We start from the raw sequence: 21,614 nt of genomic DNA, 5'->3' as shown, positions 1-21,614 counted from the left end.
CTGCGCTATCAGTACTCACGCAACTTGATCGGTGGCTTTTGGGAAAAGCCGAAATGGGGTGGCAAGGATCTTTTCTAACAACGTAGAGAAGAGTTTCCCGAACTTAGCCTTGCGGAGCAAAGTGAATACTTGACGGAAGATGGCTTCGTCTACAGAGTTCCAACTCCTTGTCTCATAATAATGATCCGCATGATTGGTATGAGTGAGTCTAATAAGCTTTAGTACAGAGGTCGTTCTCATACGCACACCTCACACCATAGCGCAGTTGGCATCTGAAGGCAAGCTCATGAAAAAAAGTGACTAAAAATATCTCATGCGCATCAGCCATCGTCAGCATTAAAGGCTTGGTGAGCATTTGCAAAGATACTGCAAGTTATAAGCAAAAATCTACATACAACACCGGGCATTCGCCGGTCGTCACCGATCCGACTACTACTCCAGCCCTTGTTGGCTTATCTATGGGAGAGCGGACGGGATCCCGAGTTTTCCAATAGGTATGGCCGTATGTGGCAAGAATTGGGGGCAATGCAGTCTATAGAGACATTGCGTCTTCAACGGGCAGCCGTCCACGTACAGGTCTGCTCGCCCCGCCAAGTCCACCAGCAGAGCACGCACATTCAGCTGTTATTTCGGAGTGGGGCAACTCACCTCAGACACTGCCCGCAGTGTGAAATGGGTCGGGACACTGGAGCTGGCGACCGAAAGAGTGGATCCGGCCGCACTGGCGGACGGACGGCCTCTGACGGAGCCTGAATCCATCCTCTGCGCAAGTCGTCGTCGGCGAGTCATGTTCACTGCCCGATCGGGATCAAGAATCGGCTGTGATTCGCCGACCGACCAACGCGACCGCAAGCCGCACTCGTTGGTTTCTGAGATGCTCGGCGTCTACAGCATCGTCCCTTAAAGTTTCGTAAAGCGTGCCTTCCCGCAGTGGCTCTCAAGCTGCATTTGCTGACGTGCCAGTCGCTATAGCAGGCACTGGGAATGCATGAGACGACGGCTTGCTTTGGCGCAGTCTGGCCAGCGGTAAGTGGACGCTTGCTTGCGCGAGAGAAGGGATTCGTAAACGAACGCCATGCCTGTGGGCTGGCGCGGCGCAGCCCAACGTTCGTGGACGGTGAGGTTGTGCAAATGCAGTGCTGGGGAGAATCCGCTACATGCGCAGTGTTAGTTCGAAAGGGTAGACGACAAGTGGCGTGGAACGCTGCGTACGGTGAAGGCAGCATTTGCGACAAAGTCGTGAAGCGCCCACGTCTCATTCCTGCATTTCTGGTGCACCCTGCGACGCGTCCAGTGCGCGTAGTCATGTGTGGTCGCAGACTCATTCATTCCATCGTGATGTGTTGACTGAAGGGTCCAGTGTGGTCAGTGGGTATCTCCCGATTTTAGTACCAAAAATCGGGAGGTACCCACTGTGAATACAGCGATGGTGCAGTGGGTATCTCCTCACTGCAATTGGGAGGAAGCCATTTCTTTGGCCAGAGAGGATTACCCGAGCTGCACCTCAAAATGGGAAATCCTCGGCGGCGCCCGAGACGGCCTGACTGGAAGATGCACGCGAACTCAAACCACTTTTTGTTGCAGATAGGGAAAAAACCACTCCTGTTTCGCTAATGGTTGCCCAAGAAACGCTGCAATGACTTCACGCAACGCAACGTGTAGCCCTCAAGAATCCACAGATGCAAAGGGATGCGTCATTACGACTCAGCTCAACAGGAAGAGAATGATGCCCGGCTTGGGCAGGAACAAGCCGCGAATTGGGTAGGGAATCTGCGCAACGCGTCTATGAGCACACCTCTTCCCCAGAGTCAGAAGGCCGACACAGACATACAACAAACGACAAGTATGCTAGATGACATGCTGCAAGATGACAAGACGAAACCGGGCATCAAGCGAGATGGTCGTTTTCGATCCGTTGCTCAACCGCTCGAGCCCGCTCGTGCCCGCCGGAGATAGTGGGGAAGGTCGTGATATGTCGTCCATACCTGCCTGCCTCCATTGCTCTTTCCAATTCTAAGCCAAGTGAAAAATTTGCGTACCTGCCTCCCGGCTTGATATCCCCCACCCCTTGTTCTTTCCGACAACAAAATCTTTGGTGAGTCCGAGCAGTAACTTCTGCCAAATTCGGTTCTCCTCTGCGATTCTTCTCTTGTCCACATTCCAACCACCGACTCCAGCAACACGCTCCCTTGCCCCCGTGGCCAATCCGAAACTGCTCAACACGACAACTCACACCGGAAAGGCCCTCGCGCTCGTTGCTTCTCGATCATGTCGGTTGACGCGAAAACCCGCAACGTGGTCTTGGAGCCTCCCCGTGACGCAGTTACTGCCGCGCTGAATCAGGCAGAGCAGTACGGCCTCGCCACAACTTGGCCACCCTCTGCTGCTGACGGCGCCTTGCAGCATTCTCTCAACGACCATATTTCTAATCTCGCCCAGAATCTTCCTGATACAGCTGCCGACATAGACTCCACGCGCCGATGGCTCAACGCCGCCCTCGATTTTCGCCAAACTGCGCTCAAGCACCCCGTTGCCTGGACTGGCGCTGAACTGCATTCGCTTTCGGGACTCGAGCTTTGCGAGTATCTGGTCGAATGTGGTCTCGGCAAATGCCAGGCTAGAGAAGTTGCCAGAGATGTTGTGTCCGCCCGCGAGGTCCGTGTCCCTGACTCTCACGTTTTTCATGTTGCTAAAGCTTTTCCCTTGGCAGACAAGAGCAACGTGGATCACCAAGATTACCGAAATGAAACAAACGATGATCGAGCAGGCCCACGACACCTGTACCGAAGACTTCAAGGTCTGCGACACGATTTGCATGTCGGCCATCCTTGCCTGCTTGTTCGTGATAGTGGTTGCAACGTCAGTTGGACTTATTCATTGAAGGTCGCGCGCTTTTGGTGGGTGTTGTGGTGGAAACATTCGCATGCTTCCGCATTTACTCACCACCTGATATGATGTCGAGGGAGCTTTTGTTCATTGTTCATAGGACAGATGACAGATGTTGTCTATGCCGACGGGTTCAACGAGGTGACATCATCGCGAGCATGGTTCGGAATGGCCTCGAGATACACAACTGGAATAGATCAGACGGTCATTTGCCACAGCCTCTCAGACCGATAGACAGCTAGGTACTCTTTTCTATCTCCAAATTGACATTCCAAGTCATGGTGCAGAGCAAATGCCACTCAAGTCCCCAACATCATCTCCTCAAACCGAACCACTCATTTTAATTCCCTCCACGTCCCTCCATCTCTGTCTAATCTGTAGATTCCAGTTCAAACTTCTCGCCTGCTACACATCTTTTTTTCACCCTGAGCTGCACATTCATCTCGCTAGATCATGGTTCGATCTTGCTCTCATATTCCATCCGCTGGACTGTGGACGCATACAAAATTCCTAGATTGCTCATCTTGCACGTCATTGATTGCCACAGATGCATCCGACGGTGATGAATTCCACCATCTAGTCTCATCCTGGATCTCGAAACTTGTGGCTCGACTCGCCTAACGCTTCACGATGCATGATGCACCAGCCGACACACATCCCCTTAAATTGATTGTTGCATGTTCCCCATACTAGCGAATATGCTTTTGGCACTATTTATTGATGCCAACTCGCAGTATCGGCTGTCAAATGTCTGGAGCAAGCCTTAGCCATTTCCGGCACCAATCCCCAAGTATGTCATCCTCTTCTTCTCATGTTTCTGCAAGCAAAGACAGACAGAGACACTCAAACATGGCTCCCAGTGGTCAACCAGCTGATTTGGCGAGTGTGCATCAAAGTTCACATCACGGTAGTCTCGCAAACGCGACTTAAGATCGCCTCACGCCAGGAACTCAGACTTGGGTGGTAAGCGTCGTGATATGTTAATAAGTCTTCACCGTATCTTTGCCCTCATTAATATAATCTACTTATGCTGACAACTAATCTATGAAATCAAATATTCAATACACACATGGATATGCCCCCATACCGGTTGTATGCTAGTTCGAGACGCGCCAGTTCCTAAAACTGCCCGACGTTGATCTTCTTATGCATGTTTAGGCCCAATCTGTCCTCTCGCCGACCACACCATCGGATATGCCGCGCGAGCCCAGTTCTCACATCACATGAATTGCTTGAAGCAATATGTCCTTAAGTTCTCCAAAATCAGTTGAGGGATCTCTCTCGTTGCGCAAATGTGTTTCCATGGCCTAAGCGAGTCAATGTTGACAAGCGACCGAGAACAAGAGCTGGATAGACGGACGCTCGTGTCAAGAAGGACACGCCAGCATAAAAGTCTTGAAATGCAGGGCCTCATCTATATAGGCGGACATGAAATCCTGAGACCGATTTCCTGAGGGGGAAAACTTCTTGTCTGGGCGTCTGATAAGGAGAGTAACGATGTGTTTCGGACAAGGAAGCAGGATTCGAATTTCAGGGCGGAGCGGACTCTAGACCGGAACATGATAAAAGTCAAGCGCAGAGCTCAAGCTGTTAGTCAGCAAGAACCTATCACAGGTGGCAGAGATGAAGCTCAAGACCTTTCCGATATACGAAAGAGCATGAGTACGTCATTTATCGTCCCACTATCTTATAACCTTAACGAACCTGTCATCTTTGTGTCTTGCCGGTTTTGCCTACAGTTCGGTATCTCTCTCGTGGGGACTGGTCATCGAATTCGTATCCTAAGCATAAACTGTTCCGATCTCGGGCTAGGGCTGCTGAATGACACCTCCGTCTTCCAAACCTTCCGAGTCCAGCAAAGCGTAATGAGTCCTGCGCTTAAGTGTTTCTTGCAGATATTGCGTTGTTCAAACGTCCTCGCAGAAGGTGGTCTTCCCGGACAGCTGCCGCCTTCTTGTCAATGGCACCTGAAATTGCTCGTTCCTCCACCTCAATCATCTGATTTATGTCCCCCAAGCTTTCGTAGTTCTAGTTGTGTCATTCTCAAATAAATTTGAGTAATACATCGAGCGATGGAAGCGCCGAATGCGTGCGAGTGAGGATATGAGTGAGGATATAAGTGAGGATATGAGTGAGGATGTGAGTGAGAATGTGAAGTGGTGAGTGAGGAAGGGAAGTTCTGAGTGAGGCGCACTATTACGTGATCAGCCGCTTCGTCTCTGAGACTCTGGTGGCCTGTTTTCTTATCTGCTTCTCTCCAGTTCCAGTAGGCCTTTGGAATAACATCATGGTCTAACTTGGAATTCCACGAAAAGAATCATTCTATAACCATCAGGCATTAAAATGAAAAACACAGGTCCTGCAGTAGATGATGGACTTAGACAGGATATCGACGTCCTACAGATAGTGATGGATTCCACTGTCTAGTGTTCCGAAAGGCTTTAATGCATGAAGTCTGTTATTTGACTCTTCATATCCGAAATCTTGTTGGCATGGTCTCCTATGAATCACCAAAGCATATGTGGAACCGGCGGGCTGACAAAATGATATTGATATAGTCAGCTGGTAGCAGACGTTGTATTGTGAGTGTGAGCAACAAATTGGTTAGAGCTCTCTTCTATTGCGTCGAACGAGACGTCGACCTAGCAAGCCCCGCAGGTGTTCCTGGCAAGTCATCTTAGCAGCAGTCACGTTCCCAAAGGTGGAATTGTGGACTGTCTCTTGGAGTGATTGTAACTTCACAGTCGAGTAGTTGGATTCGCGGGAGAGTATATGTGCCGATAATTGCGTCCGGATATGCGGGGCGTCACAACTGTCGCCCACAACTTCATTTATTGCCTGGGCGCACGATACGCACAGTGACGAGCCCACGAGTCGCCAAGCTTGTGATAAGCGAGCGCAGGAGACTGGTAGAAGCAAGCGCAGAGGCAAGTCGTAGCGAGGTTGATTTACATGACGGTTCGGCTGCCGATGGCGTGCGAGAGCTCATGACGTGCAATACTACGGACGACGTAGAAGGCTGAAAGATGAAATGTGATCAAGCCAATGATTTTGCATGCATCGCCAGATGTTTTAGGAAGAGCCAAGAGATATCTACCACGGCAGCTCCGGTGCAACTTTCCGGGGAACATTTGCATACCAGTGGGCGAGTGAGATGGAAGCTCCGCCCGATGAATCGAAAGAGCCAACGACACAACCGATTGCGATGATTGGGGTGCTTGGAGCCGTGTGCCATTCTGGACATCTTTTGTTGTTGCTGTATCCGGTGGATACACGTCAGCACAGAGAAGACGGTGGTGACAATGACGCGAAAGCTACATTTGGCGACTTGCAAGCGGTGACGCGAAGGCACAATTTTGGGGCTGTGGTAATCTGCAGGACGGGGCAAACAATGCTGCGAGAAGACTCGCAGGGAGGCTGGGTGGGCATAGCGGTGCAAACGGGTGAAGAAGTCAACACGTCCTGGAGTTTGCTACAATTATCGTGATGAATGCTCAAGGCGGCTTCCAGGGATGATGAGTGGATAGCAAAAGTCGTTTCAAGGCCTTGTCAAGGCCCGTTCTGTTCCGCTCGGTGATTGAGAAGATGGAGCCTCAATCGGCGGCTCGTCGAAGTACCGCGTCAATCCGCAAGTCATTGGTGCCTGGAGTGCAAGTCGCTTGCCCAATGGTGTCAAAGCAGTTCTTTCCATCTTCAGCATCATGTGTCGGCAGGACTCAAATCTGGCGTGCTGCGGTCTTCATCAAGCCGCGAGAAAGGTAGCATCTCAAGGCAAAATAACTCGGATGAGGAGGAAGAAATATGGCAGAAAATGCAGTCTTGTCTAGCTACAAATCCTCCAAGGCGTGAAGTTGCCCAAAAAGGATGGCAATGGGGGTGGCATCAGTGAGGTGCGATTGCCGATGTTGTCGGTCAAGGAATGGCCTGTACACTGTGTGGTAGTGACCTGCGGGGCCGAGGACCGCTTCCGACGCGCTGGATCATGAACGTGCGTTGGTAGACGTGAGTTTGGTGGTCGTGGAGTGTCGATTGTCTCCCTCATCATGTTGTTGCGGCCGAAAATTTCCATCCAGGTTAGATCACGTCGTTGCCATTTGATTAAGTCGCTGCTATGCGGGGGCTAGAGTGGAGTCGCTGCCAGAAGTGGAGTCGCTGCTAGAAGTGGAGTCACTGCTAGAAGTGGAATCACTGCCAGAAGTAGAGTCGCTGCCAGCAGCACTCATACACCTGTACCACACAGTTACCTCTGGTATCCTCCAGAGCTATCGATACAAAGCAAACGCATAGAATAATTCCACAGGAGCAGTGCCTCTTCTTTGCCCTCCCCCATCGCTCTTTCTTTCCAAAACCATTCACCACCGACTGCCTTCCTCAACCAAACCGACGTCGTTGTTTTGCATCCTGCTGCCGATGCCCGCCCGCCCAAGGCGGCCCTGTTTGTCTTTTTCCTCTCGTCTGCAATCAATCACGATCTCGGCAATCAATGCCACCCCAACGAAGCATGGATAACTCTAGCGAAGCGGATATCTCTCTTGCGCCCAACATCAAAGACGCCATCGTCGGCTTCGAGCGGGGCGTCACTCTCGAGCCCGAGGACGAATCTGAACATGGCATCTGGGCGGCCAACATCGTCTCCAGCCTTGAAAGCCTAGAGAGAGACGTCGAGGCCTCCATCGACTTGTCAGACCTACGGGCGTCACTGTCGCACGCTACTCAGCAAGTCGTCATTCGAGCCTTGGACGTCGACCATGATCCGGCAACCCTACACACACGCTCCCCAAACAAGCTAGAGAAGTGCTGCCTCACGTGGAAGGTCACACCTGGCACCATTGCCTTCTGGTTTCGCCTGGACCACGGTCGACCGTTCTTCGATGCTCTTGCCGCTTTCGCCAACACACATCCTCGCTGGCTAGATGCTCTGCGCCTCGTCCGACGCTGCTCGACCGACCGTCGTGGAGCTTCTCTTATGCAAGCCCGAGACCGTGGCATTACTACGCAAGACCTGAACAAAGCTGCAGGCATGAATGCGCTGCCGCCTGAGTTGCCCAAGCAGCCAGTGATCCAAGTAATTATACCCTATCCCCATCTGCGCGCACAAACGCCCTGCTTGTCTCGTTTCCAAGCATGCTGACCGCCTCACTGCCAGCCACAATCAACCCCCACCCGAAGTGGCAAACACCGCACATCCCTCAATGTCACCACGAGCCAAACACCTTCGTCGAAAAGGCAACGCCACAGCTCCTCGACAACGCCACTCCTCCACCAGACTCGCGATACGATGGTATCCCTCGCTCTCGGCGAAGACCTTGGAGCCAACGGAATTGGGGCCTGCGTCGATGCTCTTCTGACGCTCAACAAAGTGAAGCCCACGTTCCACATCTTCGACCCCCGGGAACCTTTTGAACGATATGCAGAGCAGGAAGTTACGGCTTGCCTTCCGGACAACTTGGTCGTTCTGCTGCGGCTGGAATCCCGTAGCAGCTGGATCGTCGTACATCTCAAACGGTCTGTACCACAAGTCGACGTTTGCGATACGGCAGAGCCCGCGACCGAGTTAGATGTGATCAAAGCCTGGATTGAGCCATGGATCAAGGCGCGGCAGCTGGTAGATCTTGAGCAGCCGATAACATACACATCACTGGTATGTCTTCCTTCATCACATCACGTAGCGGCCCCATTAATTCAAGCAAATACTGATCCTTGGATAGCAGCCCCGTACCGAACAACGAATCAAGACCAGCAGCGGTATCCTTGCTCTTGCCCTTGCAACTTTCATCTGCACGGAGCAGAGCGATCTGGCCCAATTTGATGTTGAGGTGACCCAGCGAGATCTGCAGAAGATTTTGTCTGGTGATTTTGCTCAGCAACTTGGTTTACAGGACGGAATTCCCAATCAGGCACAGAAAGAATCAGACCTGGCCATCGGCAATCCGAGTTCCCAGAACGCCGTCGCCAGACTTGTCGGTGCAGCTTGTCCCGGCCTCCGGCCACTCCTCAACACTGTTCAGTCGACTCTGAAGCACAAGAGCGAAGTTGTTGGCGATGCACTAAAACAAATCAACGAGGATATTGTGCGCAACTTGGGATGTAGCCCAACTGAGTTGTCTGTCAAGATCAACGCACTTGAGACAATTATCACGAGAGAGTTGGCAGAGGATACAACCCTTCTTTTGAAGCAGCGCGCAGCCGATAGTGACGTTGCCTTCTTTGAGGGTATTGTGGACAAAACATCAGCCGTAACCGAGCACACTTCAGCGGAGAGGCAAAAGTGGATCGCAGAGACAGAGAAGAGTCTAGTCAACGCGAAGGCGCTTCAAGAATCACTAAAAGTCGAGATCGAGGGTCGAAGGGGAGACTTTCGCCGAAACAAAGTCTTGTTGGAGACTGGCTGGGCATATCACACGCTTGTAGCGGACCTGAACGCCACCCAGGTCTACACGAAGCAAGCTCTTGACAGTATTTCAGCGTTGGTCTAGATATGCATGCGGGAGGATGGTCGGGTGAGAAGGGCGACGCGAACCCAGAGGTTGTGGCTTATTTTTGAGAGACGGATGCAGAACAAGCTTAGAAGCGGGCTTATGTATGAATGGGTCATGATTGCATGTTTAGCAGATCGGTAACATCGGAAAGCAAACCGTCATGGTGTCAGTCATCTTTCGTTTTTCAAGCCATCTACGAGTACCTTGTCACTCGCGGGTTGAGTAAGGCCACAGATCATTGTAGCCCCACACCGTCCTCACTCTGGAAGAATGGAACTTGGTCTATCTGCGACCAGTGAGGCCTGGGGCCATATGATCGGGAGAATAAGTCCAGTCAAGCCACCTCAGACTCACATTCACAATGTGAGACTGCTTTGTTACCTTTCATGTCAATACAGCGCCCTAGTTCTGCTGGACGTCCCCGTGCGACAGACCTTGCGCCATCTCCCACAAAAGCGGCTGCAACCTTATTCACTGCTGTAAAAGCCCTTCTGATTTAACCTCCCCCGCACTTTTGTCTACTTACATTTGAAGCATACCTTATTGACACATTGCGAATCTTCCTTCTGTGTCGAAGCCATATGATTACCACCCAAGAAGCTGCCGGCGCCGTCTTACCATTCCAAAGTTTCGTCAAAGCCACATAAAGGTTTGCTGCAATTCCCTCAGTTTTTCGTCTCTAGCATCTCCAAGGACGAAATTCTGACTTGTTACGCAATTGCCGAGAACTGAGCTCTTCGATGAACCTTCAGCTAGACACACTTTCGAGACTGGTCGCCAGCCGTGCTCCTTGGTTGCCCGACTGCGGTGCCATTTTGAAGATGGGTAAAGTCCAACGAAGGTACAAACACCACCGCAACGCCCGAGTAAACAATGACGTCGGCGGTCATTTCCCAATCGTATCCTGTCGTCTCATCATCACTGAGACACCAAAGGTGTTTGCCAAAAATGGATCATACTCAGTCTTGTTGAGACATTCTTTCCACTCAACACCTTACCGTGCAATACTCCTTAGGACGGCATTTGCTTAGATCCACCCGTTTTCATTCCACTGTTTTCTTGAACGAACAAGTTGTCTGTCCCAATAACCGTAGCCTCCGGAAATTCGACGTCAGCCATCGTCAAGAATGTCGCTTTGTTTTGCCCTCCGGCCGGAATAGGTCTCACCTTCCGCGCTGAAATGATGCCTTTGATGGCGTTGATATGGTGGAACCTTATCAAATGATTGCGCCTGGGTTGAGGTACTGCTTATCCTGCCACATACAGTATGAGCCCCAGTTGTTGCAGAAGGCTGACAACAACCAAAGACGTGCCGTGCCATATTGTATCAATTCGTCTTGGCAGTGACGTTGCCCGGCGCGCAACGCGACGCATTCAACAGTGCAAGTATGTCGCCTGAGTGCGTCATGGCCCCAGGACAAGTGTTGCTTGCAGGGAATAGACAGGGCAGCAACAGGGGTTTCAAACCACGCACCGACCCGGCATCTAGAGCCACATGGATGACCTCCTCGGGCGGAACTGACATTACAGGGACCGCCGGGTTATTTCTTTCTTATTCTTAGGACGACGTCAAAGTGTGAGTTGTTGGCGGGACGGAGTTCTTGTAAGTGTGCTGTGGCTTTGAAACGAGTGAAGGTGTTTGGCTCCGGCAGATAACGACGACCGTCAATATGAGAACCTTGGTTCAATCTCAGGTGTGTTTGCTGGAGCAAAGCATTTCTCTTTGTGTATTATCGCGGAGCCGCCAAAGGATAACATGGAATGCGCATCACCAGGCGATGCTCATGGCCATGTCTGTCTCAGGAATCGTCATGACGTGCGGTGTCATTTGCGGGCTCTAGCAAAAACATGAAAAAGAACTTTAATAGGGTATAATCTGAGGAATATGTACTCTGTTGCGAGTATGATCCCTGTATGCGCCTGTGCTATGGTGGTTTCTGACAATCAGTCCGAGGCGGTCCATTCTTGTTGCTTAGAAAGCCTCTCGCATTCATCATAGGAGACAACAGAAGGGCAAGATCGAATCCTCAAGGAACAAGATCGCAGAGGCAATGAATATGATGAGAACCACCATCAGAAATATTCTGTTGCAGCTCGGTCAAACGCCTCGGTTCATCCGTTCCCAGGAGAGGATTCTGGTCAGCAAATCACGCAATGGAGCACGTCTAGGACTGAGCTGACACGCTTGGCATTCTTTCAGGCTTCAAGAAAGAAGTTTTGTCTCTTTTTCTTCCTATTCTCTCCGTCATCACATTCCCTAACAAGCAGATCCGAGCTGCAGAGGCCGAGAAAATGACGAAAGTGGAGGCATGTATTGACTCACTCTTCCCAACCCCTTACACTCGTGGTGCTTTTGATCTGTCCCTGTTTCCAAGACACTACCATGAACTCGATGGGTTCGACTTAACTCGCAGCAACTTTCCTCCAGGTTTGTTGAAGCGGACATTATCTCAGAGCTTCAACCAATCCAACTCGCCATCAGGTATTCGGCCATTGCCAATACAGGCTGTACCCAGTTCATCATCGCAATGTCACATATACTCATGAAAACACCCTCTGGAGAGGTCAAAGAGATCAAAAAAAATCACAGTGATACAAGTCCCGGCATCACTCAGTCTGCTATTTTTCACCAACCTTGTATTGTCTCATTCACAGCTTTTCTCAGCGTGAGAGACTCCTCTAAGGTGGCTGCAGCGCCAGCGGCTACTTGCGAATGTAAGATGACGCTCTTAGCAAGTGTCTTACTGAACAATGCGAAGTATCGACGTCCCCAATGATGGTGAGACTGGCAGAACAATCTCGAGCCGCATCACTCCGGGAAGCATTGCTTGACATTCTCTCTTCAAACAAAGTCCTTTTTCTTACGAGTCCACTTTGCTCGCTGGCCGACCAGAAAGACCTACCTGCTCCTCCCTTCCCGCTGTTCTTCTTCTGCTTAATCGGAGTTAAGGCTGCGCATACCGATCTTCAGCTGAGCTGGCTTCGTTTAATTCACTATTTCGCCGTCCAACATGCGATCCATTGCTATAAATCTCAATCATTACGCCTGGATTAGGCTGCGTGGATGCAAAACCTGCGAACCTTATCCTTCGCAGACAAATTTCTTGTTGGCTGTCATAACGATCCGGTTATCGACAGCACGCTTCCGCGGACGGAGAACGCCACCGGCTATGACTCATTAAAGGGTGAAGCTGATGCCAGCGTCCGGCACGGAGTGTACCGCAGTATTTGGGTCTGAATGAGATGTAGCTTGGAGCGATCTTGACCAGGATTGGCATGGTCTCCGAAGCCACAGGCTTGTCTTGTGTGTTCATTCCAAAAAGGACGCTGTTGTCGCTGTTGACCTCTTCCCCGACGCGGTCTCGTATGTTACTATTGTTCTGCCTCCACCATGACCGGAGTTGACTTCAGGGTCAATGAATAGGGAGGGGATGGGGGGTCAGTATCTTGAGACAACTCGTGTTGAGTCTTTCATGACTGCTCATGTCAGACGAAAGCGCCGCAAGCCTTGAACACTCGGCTGTCTCCTTTTCAATTTTGTGTATCATAGAATGCGCATTCGGCAGCGTCGCAAATCTCCGCACCAGATGAGGCACTGGTCAACAGAGTTCATGCATACGTCAACGCCGGTCTAGTGGATCAATTGCGGACGTCCAGCGCCATCGGGGCACTTGATCGTCGCTTTTAGACATCGAGAAGCATGGGAGAAGCTCTGAGCAGATCAAGAAGTTGCTTGAACGGCAAGGTAGGCCAATTCCGGATGCACCGGTGTTGTTGAGGTTCTGGGCAATATTCTGCAGTCGGTAGTAGGAAGAGGCTTCGATGGATCATGTGCCGAGAAAATCAAGGGATCACGCGCTAAGAAGGCGAATCGCCGGTTTGGTCACAGATGGACCCCTTGGGAGGGTAGTCGGGGACGGCTATAGTGCTGTGATGAATGGTACGTAGGCACTTCGCAATGCTGATGCTGGTACTCCGACCCAGCTCACATGGAGATTGGCTTCAAATTTTCGTAGACGTGATGAAACCTTTCTGCAGGCATAGGCGAGGGATTTACTGACTTTGACTTTGATTCTGTATTCCATAGCGAGAGCATATAGCCATATGACCATGACGCTGATAAGAGGATCCAAGATACTGGCTAATAGGAGAGGTGGGACTTGTGCATAAAGAGGACGGTCTCAGGCCCAAAGCTTTGTTTCCTGCCGTGGACAAGCAGCCGTCACGGTTGTAAGTTTATATGGACGCCGCGAAGCTTGGCGGCCTCTCCTTCCCGGACTCTTTGGGGAACTGCCAATCATCTACCCTCACTGAAGCAATCTCGCTGAGGCCCCTGCCGGGCGGCCGCTGGCTCATGTTGTCATGAAGCCTGGAAAGGAGACACGGAACATTTATCGGCTGAGATAGACATAGAATTCGCTCTGGCATCTCTGTTTCACATATCAAGTGATTTGCTTCGGATTTTCTGATCATCACAAGCCGTCAAAGCAATGATTCAACGCGGAAGCTGCGTCACGCACACATAATGCGGGGGTTGTAAGCTGGTTCATGTGGAAAGCGGATGCTAGCGGATCGACGAATATATTTTAGCGTCTTTGCGAGAGCATGATGATCGATAAGATGAACTGCATGGAGGCAGAGATGCCGTGGGAGACTGTGCTTAAGAAGACGGTTAGCAAAGCAGAAGCAGTGATGGCGGTGTCGAAGAAAACCTTGGCTGGAAAAGCATTGCACCCAGAGAGCATTGTTAGTCGTTGGCGAGCAGCGCTGGTATCTGTGGGCTTCTTCGTCGCTCGATTGAACCGATGGCAAGTTTTCTGACTGTCGGCGGTCTCCCTCCTGGCCTTATATCTGTCAATCCAAAAGACCTCCCTTTCCAAACACATATCTGTTTAGAAAACCATGGAAGGCCGTCTTTGTGGCTTCAATGCCAGGAGTTTTTCGTGGCATGCTGCGCAAAGAGTTCAATGTAGCCCATTCATAAGTCTTGGGATTACCGACGATCTTCTCATCGACCAAAATCTCGAACCTGCTCTCCATTCAGCACATGATCGTCCGCATGTGCTTGACCGCCTCCTGTTCCTCAATCTCGAGGCGCTTGCCGCCGCAGAAGTCATACAACTCAACTTCGCACTGGATATGAATCAAAGCCGAGCTCTTGTAAGCAGCCTCTCTCTAGTGCCTTGGCATGTGGCATACTGGCTGCCCTCTCATCAGAGCTTGTCTGAGTCGGTGGTGGGATCATTCTCATAATGCCCAGAGAGCGCTTGCTACAACTGCCTGGCATCGGCCAAAGGATAAATCATTCATCAGTATACTCAACCCGCTACCATGACAGTGACCCGCCATGACCATGCAAAGGATCAACCACTGCGTCGCCTGGATCGAATCCTGCAGAGCCTGCCAACGAAGTCATCCTGTAATTCTTAGAGAACCGCTCTGATGTTTCCGTTAAATGACGCCACTGCTGTCGTAAGAGAAGAGGCTATCTTTGCCGCAAGTTTGGCGGTTTAATCGTTCATGTAATCGTCTGACGATACGTCAGCTAAAATCAGGACGAAGAACTAGCGTTGGAACTACTAAAAAGATGCAGGGCGAGTTTTATTTAGACTTCAAGCCACCAACGAAGCTGTCAACAAAGCTGCCTGTAGACACCGAGGCCGCAGAAACGTGCCTTGAGGGCGAGCACCAATGATGATGTCGCTGAAGGATTGAACGCGTTAGTTCGAAGTTGGAGTGTATTGTGCACCCTCAAAGCAGCTGATCGTAATCACTGTCCGAGGTAGGAGGACTGCAGAACTCCTCCATCATGTTTTCGGGGTTCGCAATCTTGAACGGCTTGACGTCCACGTCCTTCTCGGGAGTTTGGCCTGCATCATCGCACTGACCAGAGCCAGCATAACCTTTGCCAAATTCTGTTTCGTTTTCATACCTTGTGGCACCCGAGGCAGCATACAGCACCACCATCAATACCAACAATAAGCGATCTCTAACCGTTCTCCATCTTGGGAGGATGCCATCCGAATTCCAGCGCCTTCTTTAGTTACGCGCCGTCTTCATCACCTCGGATAGTTCGTTCAGCTACTGAGCCTCCTGCAGCGATTTGATGCGCATCATGGGCACATGGTCAATGCCTCCATGCTCGGGAATTTCAAAATCGAAGGTGTCATGTAGTCTTTGAATGTGGCTTCGTGGCGCCTGTCTAGCAGGCCCAGCCCCAAGGTGACGGAAACAGCCCCCATGCTGGTTAACAACAGGTTGTGGGATTTGAAACCGAATGGGTCCGAGAAGAAGCTGTCGGAGTATACAACCTGCGAGGAGTCATATGGGATCTTGGATCGAGGCTGCGAGCTCAAGAACGTGGGGGGAGGGGGGTGGGGTCCGGGCAAGGTCGGACAATATTTCGTCCAGACTGATGCTGTTGGTCCCATTCATAACAGTTGCCCAGCAGTTGAGGGGTTGTTTTGTTCGATCATCGACTTGGGACTTGGCGGAAGCCTTCGGAAATGTGACAGTATTCACAAGCGGGCGACTCTGCGTCCGGGTTCCAGCTTTCTCCTCTTGCTGTTCTTATTGCTCGTCAGATGTCAAGCGACAGGCTTGTCCGAAGAGATTTCAGGGTGAGAGTGACGGCGAAGAAGGGAAATGAGAGTCGATGAGTGCTCACAATGAGCAACGAAGTAGAGAAGTCCCCGGGTGCTTGGAGGCCTCCAGGGGGGCTGGCTGACGGGCATGCGGATGCGCTTCAGATAATACAACAGACTTGAACAGTGCTGAAAGCCAACGCCTTGGGGTCAGAGGTCCGCATTTGCGAAGTCCAGCAATAGTTGCGGTGGCCGCACCCGCTTTTGCTGCGGCTGTTGCACTACCGTAGTTGAGATAGAGGGAAAGGGCCTGGCCGGCACGATCTTGGTTGATTTTGAAGCCTGTTAATGGCATTTGAGATGTGACAAGGCTTTGTTGGGCTCTTGCGGCGATAGGTAAGGAAGATGTTTGCAGGACTGGGAAATGCGAATTTCTATGGAGGCTGGAGGTGGGAGATATCCGGAAAGACTTGGTCAAGGAAGTTGGAAGCGAAAGGTTGACCTGCTGATGGGTAAAGCTGCGACACGTCTTCCCTTACAAGGCTGCTCGGATGCTCAGTTAGAGAGGGGTGTGTCTGGGGCCTTTCAGACATGCTGTTGAGAAAGATAGGCAGTTGGGACTTGTCTGGTAGGCGGATGATATCGAGGTGCGCTCGAATATGGCTCACGTCTTCGCGGCTGGAGGAGGAAGAAACCAATGTCGCCGCGTATGCAAAGAATTCTTCCCATAGGTATCCAGTAGGTACGTGACTTTCAAGGGATGTTCCACCGGAAAGGATTGATACCTACCGATTGCACACCAAGAAATCGGGAGATACCCATGGGTTTGTGGCCAATACCCGTGAGGGTGGCTCTGCCGCACCTAAGTTTCACCAAATAGCTCACCGGGAAGGATTCCAGCTTACTTCTCCCACTCGACGAGCTACTTTCCCCAAATCGACTCCAGAGTGCTGGTGCACTGATGGTTCAACTGCTATCCGGTTCGTCGTAGCCGGCAGAAGTACAACGCTCTGCGGGTTCTTCATGCGCGCCTGGCTGATGGATTGATGGTTTTCGTGGTCTCCTTATTGCTACGTTAGCAAGAAAACCAGTAGGCAACACAAGATACCAAGTCAATGCCGTCGTTCGCGAATCGCTCAAAAGCAGCAAGAGGTTTTGTCAGCACCACCCAAGATATTTTCTTGGTGTCGTCGCAAGCGCAGCCAATACTCACTGACCCAAACACCTTGCCTTTGTCACCATTTGTACTGAACTGCCTTTTCTCCCACGGCAAAAACCAGACCTGGGAGAGGGAATACTTGCGGCCTGATATTAGCATCTGGGGCGACGGTCGTCGGAAGCGGCCGGGATTGCGTTGGGCATCAAGTAGTTTGTTGATATTGCCGTCTGCGTTGCGAATACGAAAAGTAGCGGGTAGAAAGGTGCATTTGAAGGCTGGGCAAATGCGCTGTGATGCGGTTGGAAAACAATTGTATCGAGTCGCGCTCTCGAACATTGATGAGAATATGGATATCCTGTTTCTTTGCGCAGCTTCAAACCCACCTTTTGCGGGAGCTGGAGGTAGACTCCGTGTTGTGAGGGTTCTGCTGTGCGTGGGGCTGGATTGAAGACTTCGATCACGAAGAGGATATGGATAGTATTGGCTGTTCTCTTTGTGCTATCTGAATTGTCAAACATGAGGAGATCCAGAGAGCGTAACGACAGGGCTCCTCGCGTTGACCGTCGAAATTTGCCATTGCTCCTGCATCTGCAGAGGGCTGAGCATGGTTCTGGATCATGGACTCCTTTTCCCAAGGAGAGATCTGGGTGTTGGATGCGATTGGAGTCATGCCCTTGGTGGAGAAGGCGGGTAGAGTTGAACGGCTACATTGGTTGATGGTAGTCCCAGAGGCATTTGATCAGTTTGACACCTTGGACAATGGTTCCAAGAACGGACTGCAAGATAATTGGTTTTACTTCTTTGCTTATGAAAGACCTTCTTCGCGCAAACACTGGCCTTTTCTTCCTTCTTATGCAGAACAAATGCATGAATCTCCACCTGATTCAAAGATCCTCCGCGGTGCGCAAGCCAAAGCCAAGCATATCCGTTCTTTGTATGTGCATATTGACTGCTTGCTACTCTCATGTTCTGCGCAAGTGCAGGCCCTGCTCTGTGGACACAATCTCCACGCTGGGTTGAAGGACGTCTGACTCGCGGACAAGGAGCCGTACTCCCCTTCGCTTGAATGGCTTCCAACGATCATGAAAGCGGGGAAGACTGCTAGCCATATTTCTCAGACGTACCAAGAAAAGCAATTGAAGTCCATTGACGTGATTCGTCAGTGGTACCATGTCGCCATTGCTTGGAAGCAGTTCGTGCTCCAACGCGAGGTGAATGGTAGTGTCTTTGAGAATAACACTCTCGAGACACTGCAAAAGTGGCTCAGCACGGCGAAGCGTTTTCCAGTAGCTGCAATAAGGAAAGTCAAGGGGGTCGTATTGAATGTGCTTGATCTTGGTGAAGAGTTGGGGTTGAGGCCTGTAGAAGAAGCGCCCCATCTTCCAAACATGTTCAGCGTAGAATTGGTGCTTGCCGGGAATGAAGATGTCGCAATCTGTGCGAACGAACATAGGTGGGTGACGAGAATCTGAGCAAGGCAGCACCTCGAAGCATTCCATGACGAGTTTTCGGCCCTTCTTGTTGATCCCACGCAAAGGAGAAAGATGGCGCAGGCGTGCCTTGGCCCTCGATCCGCCGCTTTGCGCGTCCTCGTTTGGATCCGATTGGACTGATACCACCGAGGGATCATCATCTCTTAGTGAATATGGACAAACTCTTTCCAAGCGTAGCTTCCAGACTACTGGCGTTGTCGACTGAAGTATTTCGTCGCGCATCTTTTCAAGGATCATGGAGAAAATCTCGGTTGGAATGCTGGCCGGGCCGACCTGATCGTGCGGAGTGGCCATGATGGACAATTTGGGAAGCTGGCGAAAGTTCAGCCGTCAGCAGGTGATTTTGGAAATTCGACTTGGAAGGGAACCAGGCTCACATATATCGGATGAGATGGAAACGCAACGAGAGTGTCTGGTCGTACGATAGTGGGTTCCGATAGAGGCGAGCAGGTGTCGCGAATGCCGGCGAAGGAAGTAAAGCAGGTGCTGTCGTGAGACTGGAAAAATCTTGGAGCTAGCAGGCGTCTTCAATACCTTGGAGGATTTGTTGAGTTGTGCTGAAAGATGCAGACGAGCCGAGCGAATTTGTTCCATTTGGAGGTGGTCTGACGAAGTGCAGCGGCTTGGGATCTGTCGGCAAGAGAAAGGGAAAGAGCTTGACTTGCGACTCGTGATGTGCCTGCTCCCAATCGCACCCCATGCCCCACTGCAAAGCTGTCTTGGTCAGTGTAAGGTACCTGGAAAAATGTGAGTTCACGCAAAGAACACTAAAATCAGTAGGCAGGTACGGGCGTATGTTGCTGAGGCCCGCCTGCCCGAACGGATGGCGACCACTTGGGTCGTGAGGTAATTTGGTTGCGGGGAGTAGGAAACCGCGACTTTGCTCGAGCAGGCTTCCTACCTGTGCGGCAAATATCGCTCCCACAGTCATGTTCGCCCCGTACACGTCGCCATCTGTACGGCCAGCATTCCCTCTCGGACAAGCCAGATAGCCGCCAGGCATTGGAATGAAGTGGGAATCTTGCTCCTTTCCTGCCAGTCCCTCGCTGACTGTACTTTCCAACAGCCCCCGAGACATATGAGACACCGAATCGCTTCAGAAACCCAGGTCGATGCTCGACTTTGACTTTCGTCCAACGATTCGCAACGGGTTTTCAGAACTCCTCGCAGACACCATGACGGCTTCCCAAGACACCTTGAAGCTGTTGACACGACGGACTACCGTTGTGCGGTGGGCTGTGCCTAGATTACATCTGCAACTCCGACTCTCATGGCCACATCGGTGCGCATTCGTCGCGGCCGACTCAAGTGGATGGCGACAAAGACTTCGGGCTACAACACGATTCGCGGCTGCAAAAGATATCCCGAAAACATCCTTTTTGGACACAAATCACCCCATGGACATGTCAGTCCGGTCGTCAATAGCCAGTCGTTGGGGAAATCCTGTCTCCTTTGAATGCTTTCTGTTAGCTGTGGGTTGGGAGATCTGGCAGTAACATACGTTAAATACGATATTAGATCGTACTATGACGGCACAGTCTATCGCTCAAGCAGCTACCTGTCTGGTGGTTCCTACTAGCAGCAAGCACTCGTATTTGATGCATGCATCTTCATGGCCGCACCGAAAGGTTTGCGTTGAAAATAACCTCCATCATGGGCGGACATGTTGGGATCTCTTGGCTGGGAGGCGCACTCTTTATCAGCGACGCCAGGCGCCGCGCAGCTAGATGCTGAAATCACACTGCCCCGATATTTTCCCGCTGATGGGGTCAGCACTCTGACACTTTCCTGCGGCAAGGCTCACGAGAAAGCATCTGAGGTTCTCGTCAATGATGCCGCCGTAGGCAAGGGCGCGTGCCATATTTGTGACGGCACCAACACCAAGCGCACGGTGTTGCGACACTCACTGGACGTCTCAATAAGAATGCAAGGCTTCGATGTGAGATAAGCGAGCCGATAAGGCTTGGTCTGATGCTGGCAGATGGTGGATTGCCGAGCCACTTGCGTACTTAACTTGAGCCCGTCCAAAGTTCCACCCGATCATGTAAGCAGTGCAAGCCTCGAGGTTGGTGGGTTCTTCAGATGTTGTTGAGCCGGATAGAGCACGCAGAGGGTTGGAGATAGTGATTCCAGTGTGGTGCTGAGGAATTGTGATTGATCTTGGGGTGCAGGGAGTGGCGGCGACTAGAGAAACGCCCTGTCCTTCGCCACAAGAGGCACTGGACCTGACTTCTCGACGGCACGGATCTGAAGGGCGCAGAGGTGGACTCCACGTACGTCGCCGGCAACAAGGGTTTCAGGGACGGATCACATGGAGGAAAATGCGGATTGAAAGCTGGGCAACGACGGCGATGGGAGCTGGATGGGGGTGACGCTGTGGACTTGGAGGGCCTCTCTTTCGGCATGGAGGAGCGCGCTTTGACCGGCCTCACCGAGAGGGCCCCACTTTTGGACATTCCCGGTCAACAGCGACGAAAGTGGAGCCAACCACCCCTCACCGAGCAGACCGCAGAGGTTGGTGCCGTGGCAGACAGCGAAGCTGCAGAGGCATCCGAGTAACATGGAAGGTCAGTCAGGCATCTTCCGTCCAGAAAAGAACGGAACATCGGACTCGGATCGCTCTTTGAAATGGATGTGTATCCATATCTAACCAGCCAGTGGTGCCTTCCGTCGGTCGCGCCCACTGTTCTGCGCCTGCACTTGGAGGAAGAGCGTTTATGGTCCGTTCCTTGAGACTTGAAGAGAGCGGGCTGGCAAAGGCGATCGCGGGCTGCACAATCCCCGGGGATATTTTGTTGAGATGAGAAGGAGGCCATGAAAGGGTGTTGAGAACAACATCCACCTGAGCTGAATGATGTGATACCTGTGGTGCATGTGTAAGGGGCTGGCCCCTAGGCTTGTTCAGCGTAGAGGTGCCGTCGATTGACTATTCTAAGCTGAAGAAGGAAGAAAGGACTTTACAAGGGTAGGCACCTAACAGCGGTGAAGCAGGCCGGGTTAGGCGGCGTACTGC

General features: G+C 51.5%; 2 protein-coding genes across 2 annotated transcripts; both read left to right on the top strand.

Annotated features, from left to right (window-relative positions):
- Positions 1-2,268: 2,268 nt before the first annotated feature.
- COL26b_014257 (uncharacterized protein) lies at positions 2,269-2,881 on the top strand (the record flags this gene model as incomplete). The annotated part of the gene is made up of 2 exons (XM_053186833.1): positions 2,269-2,655; positions 2,711-2,881. 2 exons carry the CDS (start codon positions 2,269-2,271, stop codon positions 2,879-2,881), a joined length of 558 nt encoding a protein of 185 aa, XP_053029223.1.
- A 4,506-nt stretch (positions 2,882-7,387) lies between these two features.
- Positions 7,388-9,362, top strand: COL26b_014256 (uncharacterized protein; the record flags this gene model as incomplete). Its single annotated transcript, XM_053186832.1, has 3 exons — positions 7,388-7,951; positions 8,153-8,527; positions 8,598-9,362. The coding sequence occupies 3 exons, from the start codon at positions 7,388-7,390 to the stop codon at positions 9,360-9,362; spliced, it is 1,704 nt and encodes a 567-aa protein (XP_053029222.1).
- Positions 9,363-21,614: the final 12,252 nt, after the last annotated feature.

Source organism: Colletotrichum chrysophilum (genome assembly GCF_026319265.1).
Source record: "Colletotrichum chrysophilum strain AFK26 chromosome Unknown scaffold_321, whole genome shotgun sequence".
Classification (NCBI taxonomy): Eukaryota; Fungi; Ascomycota; class Sordariomycetes; order Glomerellales; family Glomerellaceae; genus Colletotrichum; species Colletotrichum chrysophilum.
The sequence above is the reverse complement of the archived record's forward strand: the minus strand, read 5'-3'. Positions and strand labels throughout refer to the sequence as shown.